The sequence below is a fragment of the Polypterus senegalus genome, chromosome 17, assembly GCF_016835505.1.
Source record: "Polypterus senegalus isolate Bchr_013 chromosome 17, ASM1683550v1, whole genome shotgun sequence".
Taxonomy (NCBI): domain Eukaryota; kingdom Metazoa; phylum Chordata; class Cladistia; order Polypteriformes; family Polypteridae; genus Polypterus; species Polypterus senegalus.
This window is the reverse complement of record NC_053170.1, coordinates 73,525,542-73,545,605: the sequence shown is the minus strand read 5'-3', so window position 1 is coordinate 73,545,605 and position 20,064 is coordinate 73,525,542. Positions and strand designations below refer to the sequence as shown.

General features: G+C 37.4%; 1 protein-coding gene across 2 annotated transcripts in view; it reads left to right on the top strand.

Moving 5' to 3' along the window:
- The first annotated feature begins 2,107 nt into the window (after positions 1-2,107).
- mfsd2ab (major facilitator superfamily domain containing 2ab) overlaps positions 2,108-20,064 on the top strand; it is a 59,982-nt gene continuing 42,025 nt past the window's right edge. Inside the window, exons 1-3 of one of the 2 annotated variants that reach the window (XM_039739251.1) lie at positions 2,108-2,243; positions 13,502-13,624; positions 13,881-14,005. In XM_039739251.1, the coding sequence (XP_039595185.1) occupies positions 2,151-2,243; positions 13,502-13,624; positions 13,881-14,005 (341 nt within the window). In that variant the 5' untranslated portion in view covers positions 2,108-2,150. Of the gene's footprint in view, positions 2,244-13,498; positions 13,625-13,880; positions 14,006-20,064 lie in introns of both variants that reach the window. The other variant, XM_039739250.1, reaches the window with a different exon arrangement.

Sequence of the window (20,064 nt, the reverse complement as noted above, 5' to 3'; positions counted from 1 at the left end):
ATCAGACACCTAACCTGTGGTTATAGCCCACACAGATAATTAGAGGTATTAAAAGAGAAGAAACTCCCAATCCCATGCCAGCCAATAGGTGGCCAAGTGAAATGTTTTCAAGCCACTAAAGCATTTTCCAATTGGTTCTTTACAAGCAGTGTCTTATTACTCAAAGAAATAATTTGAAATCTTATGTCCATTGGTGAGTAGAGAACTCTGATGATGTTACTTATCTTGCGTCAAATGAATTAAATGTGCCCTAAAGTAAAACTAGGCATTCTTGTGATATGTCTTTTAATAGTGTTATTTGTTCCTTGTAATTACCTCCTTGATTATCTATTTTCGCATTTAAAAATACTCCACTGTAAGATTGTGTTTTTCTTGTTTAAATATATCATAAAGCATTGAGTGTCACAAAGGTTGGAGGTGTCCACTCCTATTTCCAGGGACTCAGACTTGATTTCTAGTCTAGCAAAATGACTAACAATATTCCTTTGTATTGCAGGAGTTGCCAGGACTCTTCAAAAGACACATACTAGCATTACTGATAATGCCAGTGTTTGATTTCCCACAAAATGAGGTAGGTTTTACTTACTGAATCATTGAGGAAAGCTGCATGGCCCTCCCAAATTAATACTATCTGAATAGCATGCACAAGCAGAAAACCAAGGGTGTTTCTGTAAATTGGCACCCTATTTCTTGTGCCTTATTCAGTGAAGGGCTGATCCTATAATTACATCAGATATAATTACAAGATCAAGCCATCACATTCCATGAACATTTCACTTAACTTTTATTTCATATTGATATATTTGAGCCAAGAAAAGCTAAGCTCCAAGTTGTGTATTTTTAGCAATGTCATATAAGTGCTTTGTAAAGTATATATTAAACAAAAAGTTCATTGTGCATTAGTGTGTGTCTGAACGCTGGAGAATAGCATGGAGTAGAACACATTTTTTGTATCCATCCATTAGTTGCTGCTTATCCATTTCAGGTTATTAGAAGATGGTGTAGGTAATGTGGTGTGGCAGTTTAGGCTTTGGAATCCCACTACTGACACTGTGTGACCATGAGCTAGTCACTTGGCCTGCTTGTGCTCCAATTGGAAAACCAAAAGAAATGTAACCAATTGTATCATAAATGTTTTAAGTCACCTTGGATAAAGGTGTCAGCCCAACAAGTAAACATAAATGGTGCTTATCCCAGCGACACTGGATGCAAGGCATTAATCAATTCTGAATAGGTCTAGTCATTCACTACATAACAGCATGATGTGACTGGAGTGCATACACAAATATTGTGATCCAAGTTTCAAAACAGGCCTTTATGTCACGGAGGAATACTTGTTGCAACATTTAAATGAAGCAACACTAGAAGCCAGAAATAAATTACATTGATTATAAAACTAGGCGTTGTGTCAATCACTGATTAAACACCATACATATTTTCTTCTGTTTTAAAAGAACGAAACTCAAAAATGGTATGTTAAATTAATGACCTTCACAAATAACGTTTACTTGCCCTGCCGTTTATTAAAATGCTGGCTTCGTGAATTGGGGCGGTCACACTGGTAACATCCACGGGCGGTTTTAAAAAATCCTGTCTTTAAATGTTACAAAACAGGTTCCACAATACTCCTATTTCATTTTTTAAGTGTATATTGACACACGCGCGCGTATTTCTCAACCGGAAAAGAAAAAGAAAATGTGAAAAACTTTTTTGGATGTTAAAACTTTACACCCATTAGCTATCTCCGCCTATAATTTTGTACATTCTTCCACGTCGACATCAAACCGAATCGTGTATTACTTCCTTTTCGAATAGCAGTCGTTATTTGCTTCAAAGGGTTTTGAGTGTGTGCGCGTTTTTTTTTTCCCTTCAGTGCCCCTTAGAAGGGCGTCGTCCACTCCTTATAACAGCGTCCTTCCGTATGAATGAAAACCTCAGGCCACCCTGAGCGCCAATGGCCTGACTCTGTCGGACACACCTCTGAGAGAGGGAGTGCCACGTACTAGAAAGTTGAAGCTTAAGCTTCTGCTAGCCGTGACCTTGAGTTGCTCTACCCCGCCCATTCCTTCAGCGAGCCCAGCCTACGTCACGTTGACAAATGACAAGCAAAGACTCCGAGTGAAAGTTTGAATGCCATTAGTGCGCGCGGCATGGCCAAAGGAGGACGGAGTGAGTATGTGTGTAACTCCGGTTTGCTTCAGAGCAAACGGTACGCTCAGGCTGAGCCGGAACTTGTCAGTAAGGTAAGGGAGAATATTTTTTACCATCTTGAATAAGTAAATCAGTGAAGGCACTATAAACAGACTAGCTCATGACCACGTGCGGATGTGCGCGCAAGCCGCCCACTGTCTACATTGGAGTAAAGTGCAGTTGGACAGAGCTGATGTAAAGTGTTCGCTATGTGCCGGAAAGGTAAGGTAGTGAGGCTGCAGACTTCCATAGATAAGCCCTTCAAGGGTTTAGTTTCCATGAATAGCACTTAATCACGCAGCGAGTGTTTATCTTCGTGTTTAAGCAGTGGATTCAGTACTGAAGAAGCTAGCACGGCTCGTTCGGTACTGACGACCCCGCCATTCCACTTCTTTCACATTGCCTACGAGGAGTGACTTAATCTGAGGAAATCGCTACTCACGCAGATGTTGACAGGAACTGGATGTACACATCGCACTGCTCAACTTATTTCGTTACTTTTTTCCCCTGTCTTTTCCTTTTTTTTCTTTCATAAAAGATTTCTTTTAGTTAGTTTAGTCTCGTGGGCTAGCAGCGGATCCCGCATGCCGAACAAGGTTATGTGATGCTTGTTTTTTAGTTTAAGATAAATATTGTCTTTTATGATTTGATCACTAAACGTCAGTTTTGATCAATGTTGTTGAATTACCGGGGCTTGTCTTAAAGTGAATAAATGTAATGGAAAGCAGTTTTTTTTTCCTTACATTGTTTATTTCAACAGTTTAAGATGCAAATGTGTATTTTCCCCATGAGTTGGTACGGGTTTCCTCCAGGTGTACGGATGCCCTCCCATAGTTCAATGACATGCATATTAGGTGAACTGGCGATGCTAAATTGGCCCTAGTGTGTTGTGTGTGAGTGTATTCAAACTGTGATGGGTTGGTGCCCTGTCCAATGAGTGTGCCTGATGCTACTAGGGCTTGTCTCCAGCATTTCTTTGACCCTGCTCAGCTTTTTCAGGTTTAGAAGATAAATGGATTTGTGTTTCTCATCAGGTGATGTCAGTTTATACTTGTAGTTGTTGTCCTTCAATGATACTTGCTGATTAGATGCTTGTGGAATAGCCCAGAAAAATGTGACAGTTAAGCTTGTTGTACAGTTTTTAATAATAACTTTTAAATAACTTTAACATTCAGCCATAATTGAATTTTATTTAATATTTTATTTAATATGTAAGGCTCTGTTGTTTCAGTTCCATTGGTTAGCTTTTTAGTGTAATGCCTGAATGATTTAATAAGAGACAATCAGCTTGATGTTTATTTCTTCTATTTTTAGGATATCCTAATTTGTAAAGCATAAAGCAAGCTACAAACAAAATGGTGCATACTATTCCTGTGTGACAAAGTGTTGTCAACACACATTGCCAAACCTTCTTTTGTAATCTTTTTGTTTTACTAAACCTTTAAATTTCTGTAGATGATGCATTCATATCTTGCTTGACCTGTTGATGTCATCATTTGAGTGCTTGGAAGGAAACCGTAAAAGCATTCGCAAAATTTTACAGACATTCTGAGCACCTTTAAATGTTAGCTTTTGCTCACTTTAATGAGAATTTTTATATTAAATATATGCTTTATAAGAAATAAAATTTGTCTGAAAACAAGCTTGTGTTGCTACTGTTGAATTTGCTGTGATATTCCAATTTACAGCAAAGCTAGCAGACCTATTGCATCCCATGATATAGCATAAACATCTAAAAAAGCCAATGCAGGTTAAGCAAGTTGATGTTCCTGTACTGACACTATTTTAAATTAATATCCAATTACCAGTTTATGTTGATATTCACATGATACTTATGCTCATTATTTCATTATTATTGTTGACTATTGATATTAAACATCAGAATCTGAGGGAATTTATGTTTAGCAGAGATTTCCTGATTTCCCAATTGTATCTGTGGTCTGAAGTGATTAAATTTATTTTTATTTGTTATTGTTTGAGTGACGTGAAAACAGCATAGTTTCTCCAGAATACTACTTTGTGTGTGTGTTTTACATTACCTGTGATGTACCTTGACAGAAAGAATAATAGACAATAATTGCTGTTACCTTGGTGATGTGATATACTACTCTGCAATTCAGTGGTGTAATGTTTATTATGCTGTACTGTGATTTGCAATGTTAATTTTCATTCATTTTATCTTTACCCTAGTGGTTGTTGATGTTTTTACACTGCAGTCCCACTTTAAGTACTCACATCCACTCATTTATGCACAGTCTTCTAATAAGAATTTGATTAATTTATGAACCTTATATTTGCATTGACTTACCTGACCTGCACATTAAGTAAAATTGAACCAAGAATTCAAACTCTTCAGAATTAACTTTATAACGAAAAGAACCTTGCCTGACATCAGTAACCTAACCTCTCTTTACACCATTGGATATAAGTAAAATTAATTGAAAAAGAAAACCTGGGGGGGACATAAAAATAAAATGTACTGTAGATTGCAAAAAAATAACTGTTAAAAAAAATTGAATAATATGAAAAAGAATACCAACATCATCCTCACACAGTATCAACAGCCTACAACAAAATGTGTAAATTACAGATCAGCCATCCATCCATTATCCAATCCGCTATATCCTAACTACAGGGTCACGGGGGTCTGCTGGAGCCAATCCCAACCAACACAGGGCACAAGGCAGGAAACAAACCCTGGGTAGAACACCCTCCGCAGGGCGTGCACACACACACACACACACACCAAGCACCCACTAGGGACAATTTTAGAATCGCCAATCCACCTAGCCGGCATGTCTTTGGACTATGAAAGGAAACCGGAGTTACAGGAGGAAACCCTTACAGACACAGAGAAAACATGCAAACTCCATGCAGGGAGGACCTGGGAAGTGAACCCAGTAAACCTGTAAAGCTGATTGGCTGTATTATCTGTCCTCTGAGTCTGTAATCCCGTTTTTTATGTTTCTGCTGCTGTATGCATTTGAATTTCCCCAGTGTGATTATTAAAGTTGATCTAATCTAAAATGTATACTTATTTGAAATGAGGACATTTTCATGCCATGTGGTAGCACTGAGGTTAGAGGTCTCATGTATCCCTTGCTTAGATTTAATACTAAAATTTTGCTTATGCTAAAAAGGCAAAAACAGTGTATACACAAAAATATCAGATTTATAAAACTATGTATGCCATGTCTCGCAGCAAGTTCCTTTATTAAACTTAATTGAACCTATGAGGCCAGGTTTATACTTCACACAATGTGACACGTGTTCCAGCGGACGCTACTGCTATGCAAGTGTTGTACTGTTCATACTTTCGCGTGTACTTTACGTAAATCCGGAAGATTCCACCAAGTAGCAGTGCGAGATATCATCACGGTGAGAACAGGTTTGGCTTTGCTGTGTTGTGAATTGCCTGAAGCACCCATCAAATTCCGAGGACACCTTGCTGCCACATTTCTTAAAAGGATGTTTAAGGATTAAATCCATCAATCCAGGGATACGCTGATTCATGCAAGTATCGGACGCGAGACAGAAGCAATCCCTGGACAGGGCATCATCTTACCGCAAGGTGAACACAAGCCCACACATACACTAGTGCCAAACCTTCATGTCTTTGGAAGGAAACCGGAGCACACTGTGGAAACCCACCAGGAAAACATGTAAACTCCTGGCAGGGAACACAAGGGACACGACTCCCTGCAAGGCAGACCGTGCCACCGCAACATGTGTAATTATTATCAGTATTCATTATTTAAATGACATTAATGACATATCAGTAAAATGTAACGTATATACTTTAATGCATTTCATCATGAAAGTGATATCAAATGTACATTTAAGGATTCTAAATGTGCAGAGAGCTGGAATTTCATAAATATAATGTGTTCTTGTGGTGATTGCTGCTGTCAGGTCAGGAGGAAGCCCCAAAAGCTTGTAGCGATTAACAACTGGGTTGGTTTTAAGATGACATTTACGACAGTCCACTTCATATTCGTATTTGTGACCCGAGTTTTCATAACAGTTTTAATCGCGCCCCCCCTAACATTTTTTTGTAAGGAGCCCACTAATACCAGTTTGTTCTTTTTTAATTAATGATATATCAAAGATGCATATTTTATTATACCCGCTTTTATCGACATTTATCCAACTATCCAACTCTATATTTATTTTTCTAGTATCATAATGTAGTTTAAGTTAATTTGTTTTAGTTTCAGTAGATGTATTTTTCATATTTTCAATTCTCATTTTCTTTTTTTCACATCTTCGCACCCCCCTTTTTGTTACTTCGTGCCCCACAGATTGAGAACCACTGGTCTACTTTAATGATAAAGTAAACTATGAGATTAAAGTGGACATTTCGAGATCAAAGCTGAAATTTCCACTTTAATCACAAAATAGACCTTTTCACCATACTTTAAATTTTTCTCTCTGTGGCTCAAATATGCTGCCGTACATTCTGATGCTGTTGTAAAGGGGCAAAAAAAAAAAAAAAGGCGACACAGAAGATGGTATGTGAGACTTTTAAAATGTATCGTGTCATGTTGGGGAATGTGTGACACTTCAATATAAAAGTGCCACGAATGCATTTGTATGTCAGCATTTTTCTTCATCACATCAAACCACTCATGAAACATCGAAGCAGGCACATCGATCTTGGAGGATCCACATAGCGGCTTTCTATCACATGTTGATAGTAAACAGAGGCTCTGACGTCACATTTGGACTTTTATGACACTGCGTCCCCCAACTTTTTGCTGGTACTGCAACTTGCACATGCATCGTGTTAATTTCTGAGGATGTGCTCAGTGGACACGCCAAATGAACACTGGGAACATGTGGCAGCCATGATGCATACGTGTTCTGAGTGTGAAGTATAAACAAGCCCTAAGTGTTCTCATACACGTGCTTTTAGCTGCTCCCTGTCACCTCCTGCTTGTAACAATGTGTATGGCTTAAGAAAATGGCATTTTTGGATATTTATTATCTAATCGCCATATAAATTTGGCCATTTTTTTGACTGAGATGTTTACTTTCAAAATATGACGAGTGAATGTGAACTATAGGTTTTAATGATATTTGGTGGATTTTGAGAAATGGCCAGTAGGGCGTGCTGTTCTCATGTATTCACTGTTGCTGAAACAAGTCTCAGATCAAGGGCATTTTCCATCAGTGTTTAAGGGCACAGTTAAAGTAAATAAGTTAATCAATGAATTAGACATACAGTGACACAGTTTCAGTGCTTCTGCCTCATAGTAAGGAATGAAGGGGTTGTGTCCCATGTGCTCCCTGCAAGGAGTTTCCATATGGGTCCACGTGGGTTTGCACCGGTTTTCTCCCAGTCATATAAAGGTGGGTTAGTTAAGTAAACTTGTGATGCTAAGTTGTTTCCTGTTGTATGCATCTTATGTGTGTTCTTCCCTGCCCTGTCTAGGCCAGGAATTGTTTCTGCCTATACCTGTTGCTTGCTAGGATAAGCTTCAACTGCCCCCTGCCCTGGATAACTGGGTTTAGAGGATGAATAGATTAATGAATACAGTTCTCTGTCCTTCCCATAGTAACTCTGTACAGTTTCAATTACATGTTCACTCTTTCAGATTTAGCTTGAGAGAGATTATTTCAACTTGAATATATAGTGTGCGTGATTGTGGTTTTTGCCTTCCAGTACATACAGTGACGTGATGGTCTGAGGAATCTCTATCACAAGGCACACTGTGGCACATTATATAAAAGCAGAAATTATGAAGCAAGTAATTAACAGAAAACCCTCCAATTATCAAATCATTTAACTAAGTTGCACCCAAATGTTATGCTATGTATATGCTTTCTAGCTTCATAAAATAAGAAAGTGCATTTTTTTTGCCAGAATTAAAATACATAGGCAATCTTGAAAATGTAACATTTTCTGTCATTTAAATATTATTGATGGTATTTGTGTTCTTTTTTTGTGAAATGTCTGACTTATAAGCTGATAGAGCCATCCTGTTGGAACTGTGTGCTGAATTGGAGCCTACATCACAGAGACCATTATGCACAAATCATGCAATCCCTATTGCATTACAGGTTTAGAACATTCAGGTTCGGAAAATGGATTGATTGATGGATGGATGGATGGACGGACATCAGAATGTGACTGATGCATCATTGAAATACGCATTGAAATTAGTTTTTCTGTTCACTTCATTGTCCATTGTCCAAAGTCTGCATAGAACTTCTGGGTGGTCTACACATTCCTCAACTCGAATCCAATTTTCACTCCAAGTTTGTTTTATAAATCACATTTGTTTAAGAAATTGCTTGTGCATGTTTCCAAGCATAAATAAGTTTTATACGTGAAACACCAGGGGCCTCATGTATAAACAGTGCGTACACACAAAAATGTTGCGTACGCCCGTTTCCATGCTCACATTGCGATGTATAAAACCTAAACTTGTCGTAAAGCCACACACATTTTCACACCAGCAAAATCCTTGGTGTACGCAAGTTCTCTGCTCGGTTTTGCAAACTGGCGGCACCCAGCATCAAAGCAGTGCTACTGTTCCTATGTGGTTTCCCTTTCTTTTTTAGATCCACATCCCTGACACTGCTTTATAAAATACACTGAAATTAACCGCATTTTGGTTATTAGTTTAATGCATCTGATTGTAATTAACCTGTAACGATATAATGGTCCACGGAATAGCCAAACTATTCCAAATTCCATAGCTGATTTAGCATTGTTACTCTCACTGCAGTTTCTTCTTCTTCTTTCAGCTGCTTCCGTTAGGGTTTGCCACAGCAGATCATCTTTTTCCATATTACTCTCACTGCACCACTCAGAGTATTTATATCACTGTATCCTACACTGTAGCTCTACAGCAGCTGATCACAAAGAGAATTATTGGTATACGGCATCAAGCACACGCTGCCTATTTGAACTGCTCTCATGCGACAAATGCTTCCGAGCCTTTCCTGTAGGGACATCGCAATTCAAAACAGTTTCATCCCAAGAACTATAAACGCACTCAATCAGTCCATCAAGTACTCCTTGTAGAACAGTTTGTACTTATAAGTTCAGTTACCTCACTGTAGGAATAGTTATAATATTAATAATAATAATAATAATTCTTTGCATTTAAATAGTGCTTTTCTCACTACTCAAAGCGCTCAGCAATTTCAGGTTAAAGGCCTTGCTCAAGGGCCTTTTGGCATTTACAGGATTCGAGCCAGCAACCTTCCGATTGCTTTCCCTAGCCTCAGAGCCACCACTCTGCCAACAACCTGAGCCACTTTGTAAAGTGCTTATTTACATATGATGATGATATAATTTTTAAGGTGAAATACAGCAATATATGTTTATTCTTGCTGGGACTGGCGCAACACTGGATGGATAGAATACATATTTACTACGAAGATATTTCAATGTATCTTAAAAGTTTTGAAGAATCTGCCTTCTAACCTTACAGATGGCTTGACATCTATTACAGAACTGACTGTGTAGTGATTGGTAAGTTGGAGAAAGAAAAGGAAGGACAGGAACTGGAGGTAGTACGTTTGAAAGAGATAGTACTGCTGCAATAAATTATTTCATCGAAGGTTGCACACAGCGCAGCATGCATCTTGCGGGAGGCAGGAACAATCTCTGGACAGGGCGCCACCTTGTCACTATCCCTGCGCCACTGTGTTCCCATGTTTAATAACATGCTTTAATTATTATCATAATATCAAGTATACATCTCAGTATTTTTATTCAGAGGACTGTAATATTACGAATGTAATGGATTCTGTGTCCTGTCGGAGGAAGAGAAAGCCTGTTTAAGAATTACTTAATTATGATGGGATTTGAAAAACCAGTAAATGAAACAATTTTAGGATAAAGTTTATGATATTCTACTTTAATGACTAGGGAATCCATTTCCAGACATTTTCATTCCTGGGAATGAAACTGCTGTAATTCCCGTAAAACCGGGAATGGCCAAGCTCACGTACAGTGTATAGCGTGGAAAAGTGTAAAAATCGATCAAGAAATAACAGAGTTATAATTGAACATAATTAAGAGGCATGGTTTTTTGGCCCATGGTGTAGTGTGTTGCAGATTGATTCAGTCAACCAGTAGCAGTCGTCAGTCTCCCGGCTCCAACTAAGACTGAGTACAGTGGACTGGGAAGAGTCTGCACTCTGCAGCTCATGAATGCTGGGACAGGGCAGACTTCATTGACGTCTGTCAAACAACAGCTTTGAACAGCAACTGGAAATTGCAATGTGTCAGTCTATTGCATCCGCATTATCTGTGCCAAGAAACTTGCCATCACAGAATGATGACAGGAAACTGGATGCATCAGTAAAAGCTGAAATGGCGGTGTTTCGGAGCAATTGCAAGCGCGGGCGTTGCCTAGAACAAGTGTATTAGTATCTGATCAGGTAGATTGCGTTGCATTCAAAAAAAAAAATAGTAAACGTTAGTTTATCATATATCTTCCCTATGGTATTTGCCACTTGATTGACTTACAGGGCGGCCAGTCTGAGATCTCTTTTCTTCTGACACACTGGTCATCCCACATGCACCCATACAATCAGATTGTGATTCAGACAACGAATGCCATGAATGTAATTACCCCAATCTAAATGCTGTCAAATAAACGAACCACACGCTGTGACACAACATAAAAGGATGAAACACGTGTCTTTCCATTATTTAACAGTAAAACTATGCAAAATATTTATACCTGTATATATTTTTAATTTTAGGTAGATCATTTCGACCTGGTCATTTTAAAAGTAGCTCGCATGCTGAAAAAGTGTGGGCACCCCTGAACTAGATACATGTACTTATATGACAGCGTGAACTGCTTGTAGATAAGGTTAGTCTCTTATTGGTGTCAACATATTACAGTAGTTTTATTAAAAATAAGTGTTGGTCGTTCTAAAACCGTTCAGTGCCTGGTGCACTATGTCATTCCTGGGAATGACATGTGGGATTCCCGAATTCCCAGGAATGGATAAACCCATCCGGGAATGGATTCCCTATTAATGACAAAATAAACCACGTGATTAAACTGGAAATTTCAAGATTAAAGTTTACATTTCGAGCGTTTTTTCCCCACTGTGTTCCTATTTCTTTTCTTTTCTCTGTACCCTAATAAACTTCTATGTGACTCTCAGATGGTGGGCCACGACTCGCATTTTCACGGCGACTTTAATATGCGACAGCTTCTTCTTTATTTCAGGCACTGTGTGACTTTGTAAACTTGAACTTTCAAGTTTCTCTGACACTCTGTGTCACTCGATCAGCTTCAATTTGTTGTTTATACCACCATTTAAACCAACAAATAATATGTTTTTCTTTGCCTTAACTTGGTATTCGCCAAAATTCTTCTATTTTACCCGGTGGTTTTGCCATTGCCTTTTCACAGAACGCTGAGTTTAAGGGCTATTTATATTGATTTGCATATTCAAAGAGGCGTAATTCTGGGAGGAGTTTGGGAATGGCAGCAGGCGCATACATGTGTGTTACTTTTCACGCTGACCAGGATTTATGGAGCGGAAGAACGTGGAAGTTGGCAGACGCACAGATTAATGCATCTGGATTTTTTTGTGTGCATGCACATTTCCGCTTTTGCCAGTACAGCATTTTTTAGTGTGAATTCTGTGCACGGCGTTATGCATCATGCCCCTGGCCATTTAGCAATCCCTTCTTTCAGTAGGTTGTGACCACAAGTTTTAGAACCACTGTCTTTCCCAGTCTTTGATAATAAGCAAATCACTTAACCTACTTATGGTACAAATGAGGAAGAAACACATATAATGTAATATTTTAAGACTTATTATATAAATTTTAAACGTAATAGAACAATTTTCAATGTACTTTGGTATAAAAATGTCAGTAGGGTCATTGAAGCCTTCCTTTGTGTAGTTTCAGAAATGGATGGTAAAAATGACTTAAGTATCTGTTGGGTTAAATTGTCTTTTCCTGATTAAATGTTTCTCCTGTCTCAATGATTGTTAATGCTGTTAATGTGATATAACATCATTTTAAAATGCCTTATTAAACTGTCCACTAATTTTAAGGAGAACTGTAGAACTTTTCCCCAGTACCTTGTGACAGTTGATCTCCTTCACCGCACCACCAGTATTGGAGTACCAAGTCCAACGATGCGGTTCAGGATGCTGGAACCAGGATCCAGCGATTCGCAGCCCCTGACCTTTTGCAAAGTCAAGGAACATGGAGCCACTTTCACCGTGGTCACCAGACCCATGGGGACCGAGACAATCCCCATAGCCAGTCCTGTCAGTGCCAGTGGTTGCATTGAAGTCACCAATGACCAGAGGAATGTCACCTCGTGGGCACCCATCAACAACGGAGCGAAGCTGCAAATAAAATGTCTCCCACGCTGAGACATCACTCACTGCAGTCGGAGCATACACTGAGACCACGGACAAGGCACCTAGAGAGTGCCGAAATCTGAGTCCCATAATACGCTCGTTGAAAGGAGTGATATCGGACACCTTTGGAAGAACAACAGAAGCTACTCCCCAAGTATGACAGCCTTCAGACCGACCAGACCAATACAAGGTGTATCCACCTGCAGAGATCTGGCCAGTCCCCACTGAAATGTGGAGTTTACGCAGATCCTCTGACAGCAGAGGAAGATGATCATCTTGCCATAGAGACAAGACATTCCATGCACCCACCTGTATGGGCCTCCTCAAATTGGACCCGAGTGCTGTTGTGCAGTGGACGACGCCTCAGCACCACACCAGTTCCGATCCCCAACAGACCTGACCCTATTGGCTCTCCAACGGTTTCGACTATTCTGAGGATGGAGCTCCCGAGGGCTTTCCCCCATCCCCTTCATGATGCAGGCAGCAGAGCTACTCTTGCGGAGAGCAAAAAGGGTCCTTTCTGTAGTCTCTGAGCTTTGTAAAGTTTTTTTTTACGGTGTCTGGAGTGCCAATCCTGCCACCAACCTCCATGATTTCCCTGCAAGTTGGAAGACAGCTTGCAGGGCCGGATGCAGTTTAACGTCATACCAAGGACAAGTATTTTGATCAAAAACAGTAAATACCCTTCAAGCTAATAATCCTAATTATACATTGCTCATAACTGCTTTAAATAAGGTGTTTACTAGTTTTACTCCTATTTTAATTTATAATTCACTTACCTTATCTAATGTGTTTGTGCTATTGTGAAAGTTATCTGACTTTTTTTTTCTTTTTTCCCAATGTTTTGTATGAATTCCAAATTTATACGTTTAAAAAAAAAAAGAAAAGTGTATATTCCTTGAGCATTAGTCATTTAGAAGATGTCTGTTTTTTCCTTATTTTATAGCAGAATCACACTAATCAACTTTCACTATGCAGCAAGATCTGCTATGCAATTGGAGGTGCCCCATATCAGATTACAGGATGTGCGCTAGGATTTTTTTTGCAAATTTATTTGCTTGATGTGGCACAGGTAAGTTCTTTATTTAACTTTATCCCAATGACGTATTTTTGAATAATATTTTACTTTTAAAATTAAGTTGTCTGTTGTAAATGAACGTTATGCATAGTGTTTCAGTTTGTAAATTGACACAGGCAGCACACGTGTGAATTTGGATGATGATTTCTTTAGCAAAGTAGGCTAAGCAAGAAAACTTTTTTTCCTGCAGCTCCATCTCCTTGCTGCTCTGAATCAGTGCTAGAGGTAATAGTGTGTTTTAACTTTGCAGATCAGCCCTTCATATGCTTCAGTTATCTTATTTGCGGGCCGTGCCTGGGATGCTATCACTGATCCTACTGTTGGCTTCCTTGTCAGTGTGAGCCCATGGACTCGTTTTGGACAAATGATGCCATGGTAGGTTATTTTTCAGCCTTTTCTTTAAATCTGTATGCAGTATCACTTGAAGATCTGAACTTATTTTGTTTCACTAGAGGATTCTTGATGCAGAATGAATCTGCTTTTAACAGGATCTGAGCCCTTCTGTCAGACAGTCCCAAATGGATTAGCTTCTTGGGTTACTGTGGGTGTGTGCTTGTCGATTGCTGTTATAGCCAGCAGGCAACTTGGCATGAATGAGTGTTGGTAAAGCTGACACTTGTTTTTTCTGTTCTGGTTAAATTTAATAATTATGTTAATTTTTCCTACCAGGCTTTATGTTGTTATTTTATTATTTTAAGCATATAAAGACTTGTTGAGGCAGAGCTGTGAAATTCATTGTCTTGGAAAAAAGAGCACAGTGCCTTTTTTTGTGTGCCTTTACAATGAGTACTATTCAAATGGAATCGATTGGTTTTTTTGAAACTTTGCTGTCTGCTGTACCAAATGTTCATTTTCATGATAGCGAACATAAGCGTAATCTGTTTATTATTTGTTAATGACTCATTGCTAACATTTATACAATTTAGAGGAGGCTAGTCCCTAGTTTTGAAATGACCATGAGTAAAATAATTTAGAAAAACTTGTTTTTAATAGCCAGCCTATATGGACTCTCATATATGGTATGATAATATAGCCTTGCAAAACTTTACAACATTCAGAAGTCATTGGGCAGCTTCATACACGGGATTGCATACAAGGCAGTATATAGTTACCATGAACTTGTGCAGTTGTTGCAAATCAGTTTACTCTGATCTCATTTAAGTTTTTAGTTTTTTGGTTAGAAATGGATTATGTAAAATAGCTTATTTGTTACATTTTTCGTATGCTTCACAGATATACAGCATTTACCTTTAGTTATTGTAAAGTTAGGTTTCTTCTCAGTTTTCAAATTTTTGATATGATTCTCTTATCACATTATTTGATATGGAAAAAGTTACAGCTCATAAGAAAACACAAAATTTTCATTTATTATAGTATATGATATAAAGGGGTTATGGATATATATGATATTATTTTTTTGTTTTTATCCAGAGGTCTTGCTGTTTTGTATTTGGTAGTAGCAGTGTGCTTTGCGTTATTTCTTTTTTATTTATTTAATTCGTCTGTCCCTCTGTTGTTGAGCTGGATTTATAAGTATGGCTAATGAGTTTTTTTGACCCTTATCAAAAGTACATGGCTAAGCTATAGCTCATGGGGATGCTCAGAAAGAATATTTTTTACTTGTTTGATCAAATGTAACTTTTACATAATGTTCAAAGCACTCTAGCACCTAAACCCCTTTAAATAACAAGGTAATCTTTATTTTGTTTAAAAGAAGGTAGTAGAGTGTTGTACCATGTTATCCATAGATTGATACAGGAGAGAGCAGGATGAAATGACACCTTTTATTGACTAACTAAATAGATTACAAATGCAAGCTTTTGAGGCAGCTAAGGCCCCTTCATCAGGCAAGTTGTAAAATTTGTAATCTATTTAGTTAGCCAATAAAATGTGTCATTTCATCCTACTTTCTCTTAAAAGAAGGTACAAATTCTCAATTAAGTGAAAAATGTTTACCTCATCACCATATGCTTTTTGAGTTTCAAAAACTGCATTTTTTTAACAAACGTTACCATATTTGGGGTGGTAATCTCGGGAAGGGGACCAAATAGCAGGTCGGATGAACTTTGACCTTGGGGAGAAAAAAAAATGGATTTATGCAAAAGTTGAAAAGTACCCTTTTTGAGCTTTCCAGTGAGTGAAAGTGAGTGAACCATGTAACCTTGATATGGAAAAAGTTACAGCTTATAAGAGAACACTATAAATTTTCATTTATCATAGTATATGATATAAAGGGGTTATGGATATGGTATTATATTTTTATTGTATATCTGAGGTTTTGCTTCTTTGTGTTTAGTGGTAGCAATGTGCTTTTTTTATTCTTCCTTTTTTATGTTGCTGTACTAGATTTACTTGTATTTCTTTCAAAATGAAAGGGAGAATAAAAATGTATTTGCTCTTGGGCGTGTGAGAGAGGAATCTAGCAGAAGCTAAAACAATTCATTTACTGGCTTAGCCCACACCACACCACCGGCCAATAGCCAATCATAGCTGTCTTCCTACCAGGCAGAGAAGCTGTGAAAAGTGCTAATTTGGGAAGAAGACATTCTTGTTCATGAAAGGGTTACTTCAGTTCTTTCATGACTAGGCATGATGTTTTGCATGTGAACTCTTTCAATGCATTCATTGTAACTGACTGGGAAGAGGGGTGGTTTTGAGAAAGGCATGTTTAGCTGCTTCATGTAAATTTATCTGCTGCTTGGATCTTTTAATGCGATCCTGAAGATGGTATTTTGGTTTATACGGTATTATCAAGATAATAAAACCTAAGGAGCAGGCAGTCTTTGAGCATAGGGGTTGTGCGTCATAATGAAAGAAAGCTAGTAGTGTTTAATATAGAAATGCCATGTTCAGGTAATATATAGGCACATTTGTGGCGTTCTATCAAATAAAGTTAATTTAACTAACACCAAAGGCTAGTGTTTAGTTAAAGGTACACTAACCAATTTGTGACAAAGCACCGTGACGTTGCATAGATTTCCATTTTTTGCAAAAAGTCTTACTTTTAAAGATCTTTTTTCATACTACAAATTTAAAATTCTGCATATTAAAACTATATAATGAAACTCTTGTATTTCACTTTAACATACAGTACTTTTGTTTTCAGTAGATACTATAAACATAGCATTTTTTTCATGTGAACAAAATTCATTTTGACTAGTCAGTAATACACTGAAAAATGTACCTTTTGATTAAAAAAAATAATAATTTTTAGACTTTAATATAAAAATCAATTTTAAAATCTGTCACACATGTGAGTTTGAGGGGTAATGAAGATAGATTTGTGTATTTCTTTAGTTTCTTTGCTTTAATAAAGAGGAATGAGTGAAGTTAGGCCAATCATCAAGTCCCTGCTGCATTTTTCCACCACTGGTTTATAAAGGCAACCACACCAGAAAAATGTTGAAATATGACTATATTAGAAAAATACCAAAGCACATGCAACTATTTGCAAACACAAATATACGCATATGGTGGGCAAACCTAAGTAATTCCACCGACACAATTAACACACAGTCCAAAAAGACCTTTTTCTTAATAATGTACTGTTAATTCCAAATGTGACATAAATTGTTTTTCGTCATCAATGATGAAGATGATTCTCCAATGGACTAACCAATTGTTTAACCATGCATTAACAAAAACAGTCCTGCCACCAAAGTTGAGAAGTCTTCTGAGTTCTTCCGAGGTGTGTCTCTTTCATAAAGTCTAATGGCCCAAACACTTACCACTGTTCTCGGTTTGCTGGTATTGTAAATCCCATGGCTAGAAATGAAAGTTTACTAAAGGGTCCTCTCACTTTTCAAGCATGTAATAATAGCTCAGATGTTTTACAGTGCACACAAGCAGACAAAACTGCACCCTTGGCATCTGAGTCTTCACTCAGTCTTCAGTCGCAAGTCATGGATCAGAATGTCAGCTGTGTTATTGGTACCCTTACCAGCCTTGTATATAGACATCCCAGGCATCTGTGCAGTCATTTCCTCTGTGTTTTTTTTTATATATTACACAACAATCCTGCATTGCTGTAGGTATAATGCATTTTGGCTACAAAAACAGAACATCAAATACAATCATAAACTTTAAGCTCCCTTTGCAGTTGCTTTTACCCTCCTGAAAATACTATATGAAATATTTGTTTCCTTATTTCTCAAAAATATTTACTGTTAATCTCTTAACTGCGATATATTCAAGTAAAACATTGCAAAAGTAATTTGAATAGTAAAATTGTAACCAATTTTAGAAGTGAAAGCTTGAGAATAATCCAAAGCAGTAAAATGTAATTTCAGAAATAATGGACCAAACCAGAACAAAGTATGAACATTTTGTTTTTTTGCACTGGTGAAGGTACACCAAAGAGAAACCTACATGCTTTTATACTTGAATTAGTAAGAGCTATGGAACAAAGATAATTAACATACAAAAACATGAAAAGCATTAAGTTGTTTGATGAACCCAGCTTCCTGAAAGTGTCATTTGTCATTCTTTTGTGTATTTTGTTGTTTGATAAAAGGTATTATATATATATATATTAGCAAAATACCCGCGCTTCGCAGCGGAGAAGTAGTGTGTTAAAGAAGCAATGAAAAGAAAAGGAAACATTTTGAAAATAACGTAACATGATTGTCAATGTTATTGTTTTGTCACTGTTGTGAGTGATGAGTGTTGTTGTCATATATATATATATATATATATATATATATATATATATATATATATATATATATATATATATATATATATATATATACACACAAACATATATATATATATATATACATATCTATACATATACACATACATATACATACACACATACATACACACACATATATACACACAAATACATACATATACATATATATATATATATACATACACACACACATATATATAACCATATATATACATATACATACATATCTACATATATACACACACAGCTATTTAGTATCAGTGCAATACGCTGTTTGTTAAAACGGATGACACCCGCTCTTACGTGCAAGTCTGCGTGGATATTATGAACTATCGTATTTGTTCAAGTTCTATTTAAATTTTAAATAGAAGGAATTTTTATTTAGTCGACAGAAATATCTTTGGTAGGAATGGTAAAAACAGACAGGAATATTATTCCTGAATAAATCAACTCAAACCTTAACTTATAATATTTTGCTCTCCATAAAAATATATCCTGTCTAAATTATACAAGTTAGAAATAAAGTAAACATTAAAAGAACAAACATTCAAATTTCTTTACTCTTATGTAATTTTATATTTTATAAAAATAAACTTAGATTTTAAATATCCCAAAAGATTTTGCTCTCCATAAAAATATATCCTGTCAAAATTATACAAATTCAAATATGAACATGCTGCATAACAAAACCTAGAAATATAAATAAAATGTGTTCCTTTCAGCAATAACAAATCAAATCATTCAGTTGTCTTTGCTCATATGTCATTTTAGAGCTGGACGCCTGGCATCTTTTTTTGGCAACAGGTTCATTTCTGTTTGGTGTGAGGTTCTGTGTTGTGGAGATTCTCAGGATGGATTGCAGGTGCTCATCAGTGAGGCGACTCCTGTGTGCTGTTTTGTTAGTCTTTATCACTGAGAAGAGCTTCTCACACAGATATGTGCTACCAAACATGCACAAGGTTCGAGCCGCATGTAGACGGACTTTTTTTGTTCTTCAAAGTCACCAAAGCGCTGTGCAAACTCAGTGCACAGTGCTTCAGTTTATCAGCAAAGTGCGTATTTGGGAACACCGTAGTGACGACTTGGTTTAACATTACTTGGTAATAGGGAAAGTGGGGCAAGTGGTTGTGTCTCCCATAAAAGCAGCCTCAATTGAAATCACTTTGTGATTGTGCACGGTAAAGCGTCCGCTGAAGTGTCAGATTCTTATTTAATTCTTCTGCTTTCTGTATCTTCTGCATTGCATTCAGGTCTTTCAGGTTACCCTGATGTTTTGTTTTATAGTGCCGTCTTAGATTAAATTCTGTAATTACAGCCACATTAGCTCCACAAATGAGACACACGGGTTCAGTAAACATATACTCAGCCTCCCATCGGTTTTTAAAGGCTCTATTTTCAGAATCAACTTTTCTCTTCAGCATCGTGTGAGCTAGCTTCGCAATAAGTGTTCGGCAAGGCAGCTGAAGCGCTGCATTATGGGATCTGTAGTTTATTGTGTTACCAGCGCTTCATATACCCGGGCTTTAATAACAATAATACAGTATATAAAATGATCTCGGGCGGATATAATTACGCCGGGCGGATGTGGCCCACAGCCCTTGAGTTTGACACATATGGACTAAATAGAACTTGAAAAGATATATTTTTTCAAATGTGATCGCGCAATTCAGATAGAGTTGACGCACACTACAGCCTGCATGCCTCAATAAGTCATCCTCCCCTTGCCCTTACTTTTTAC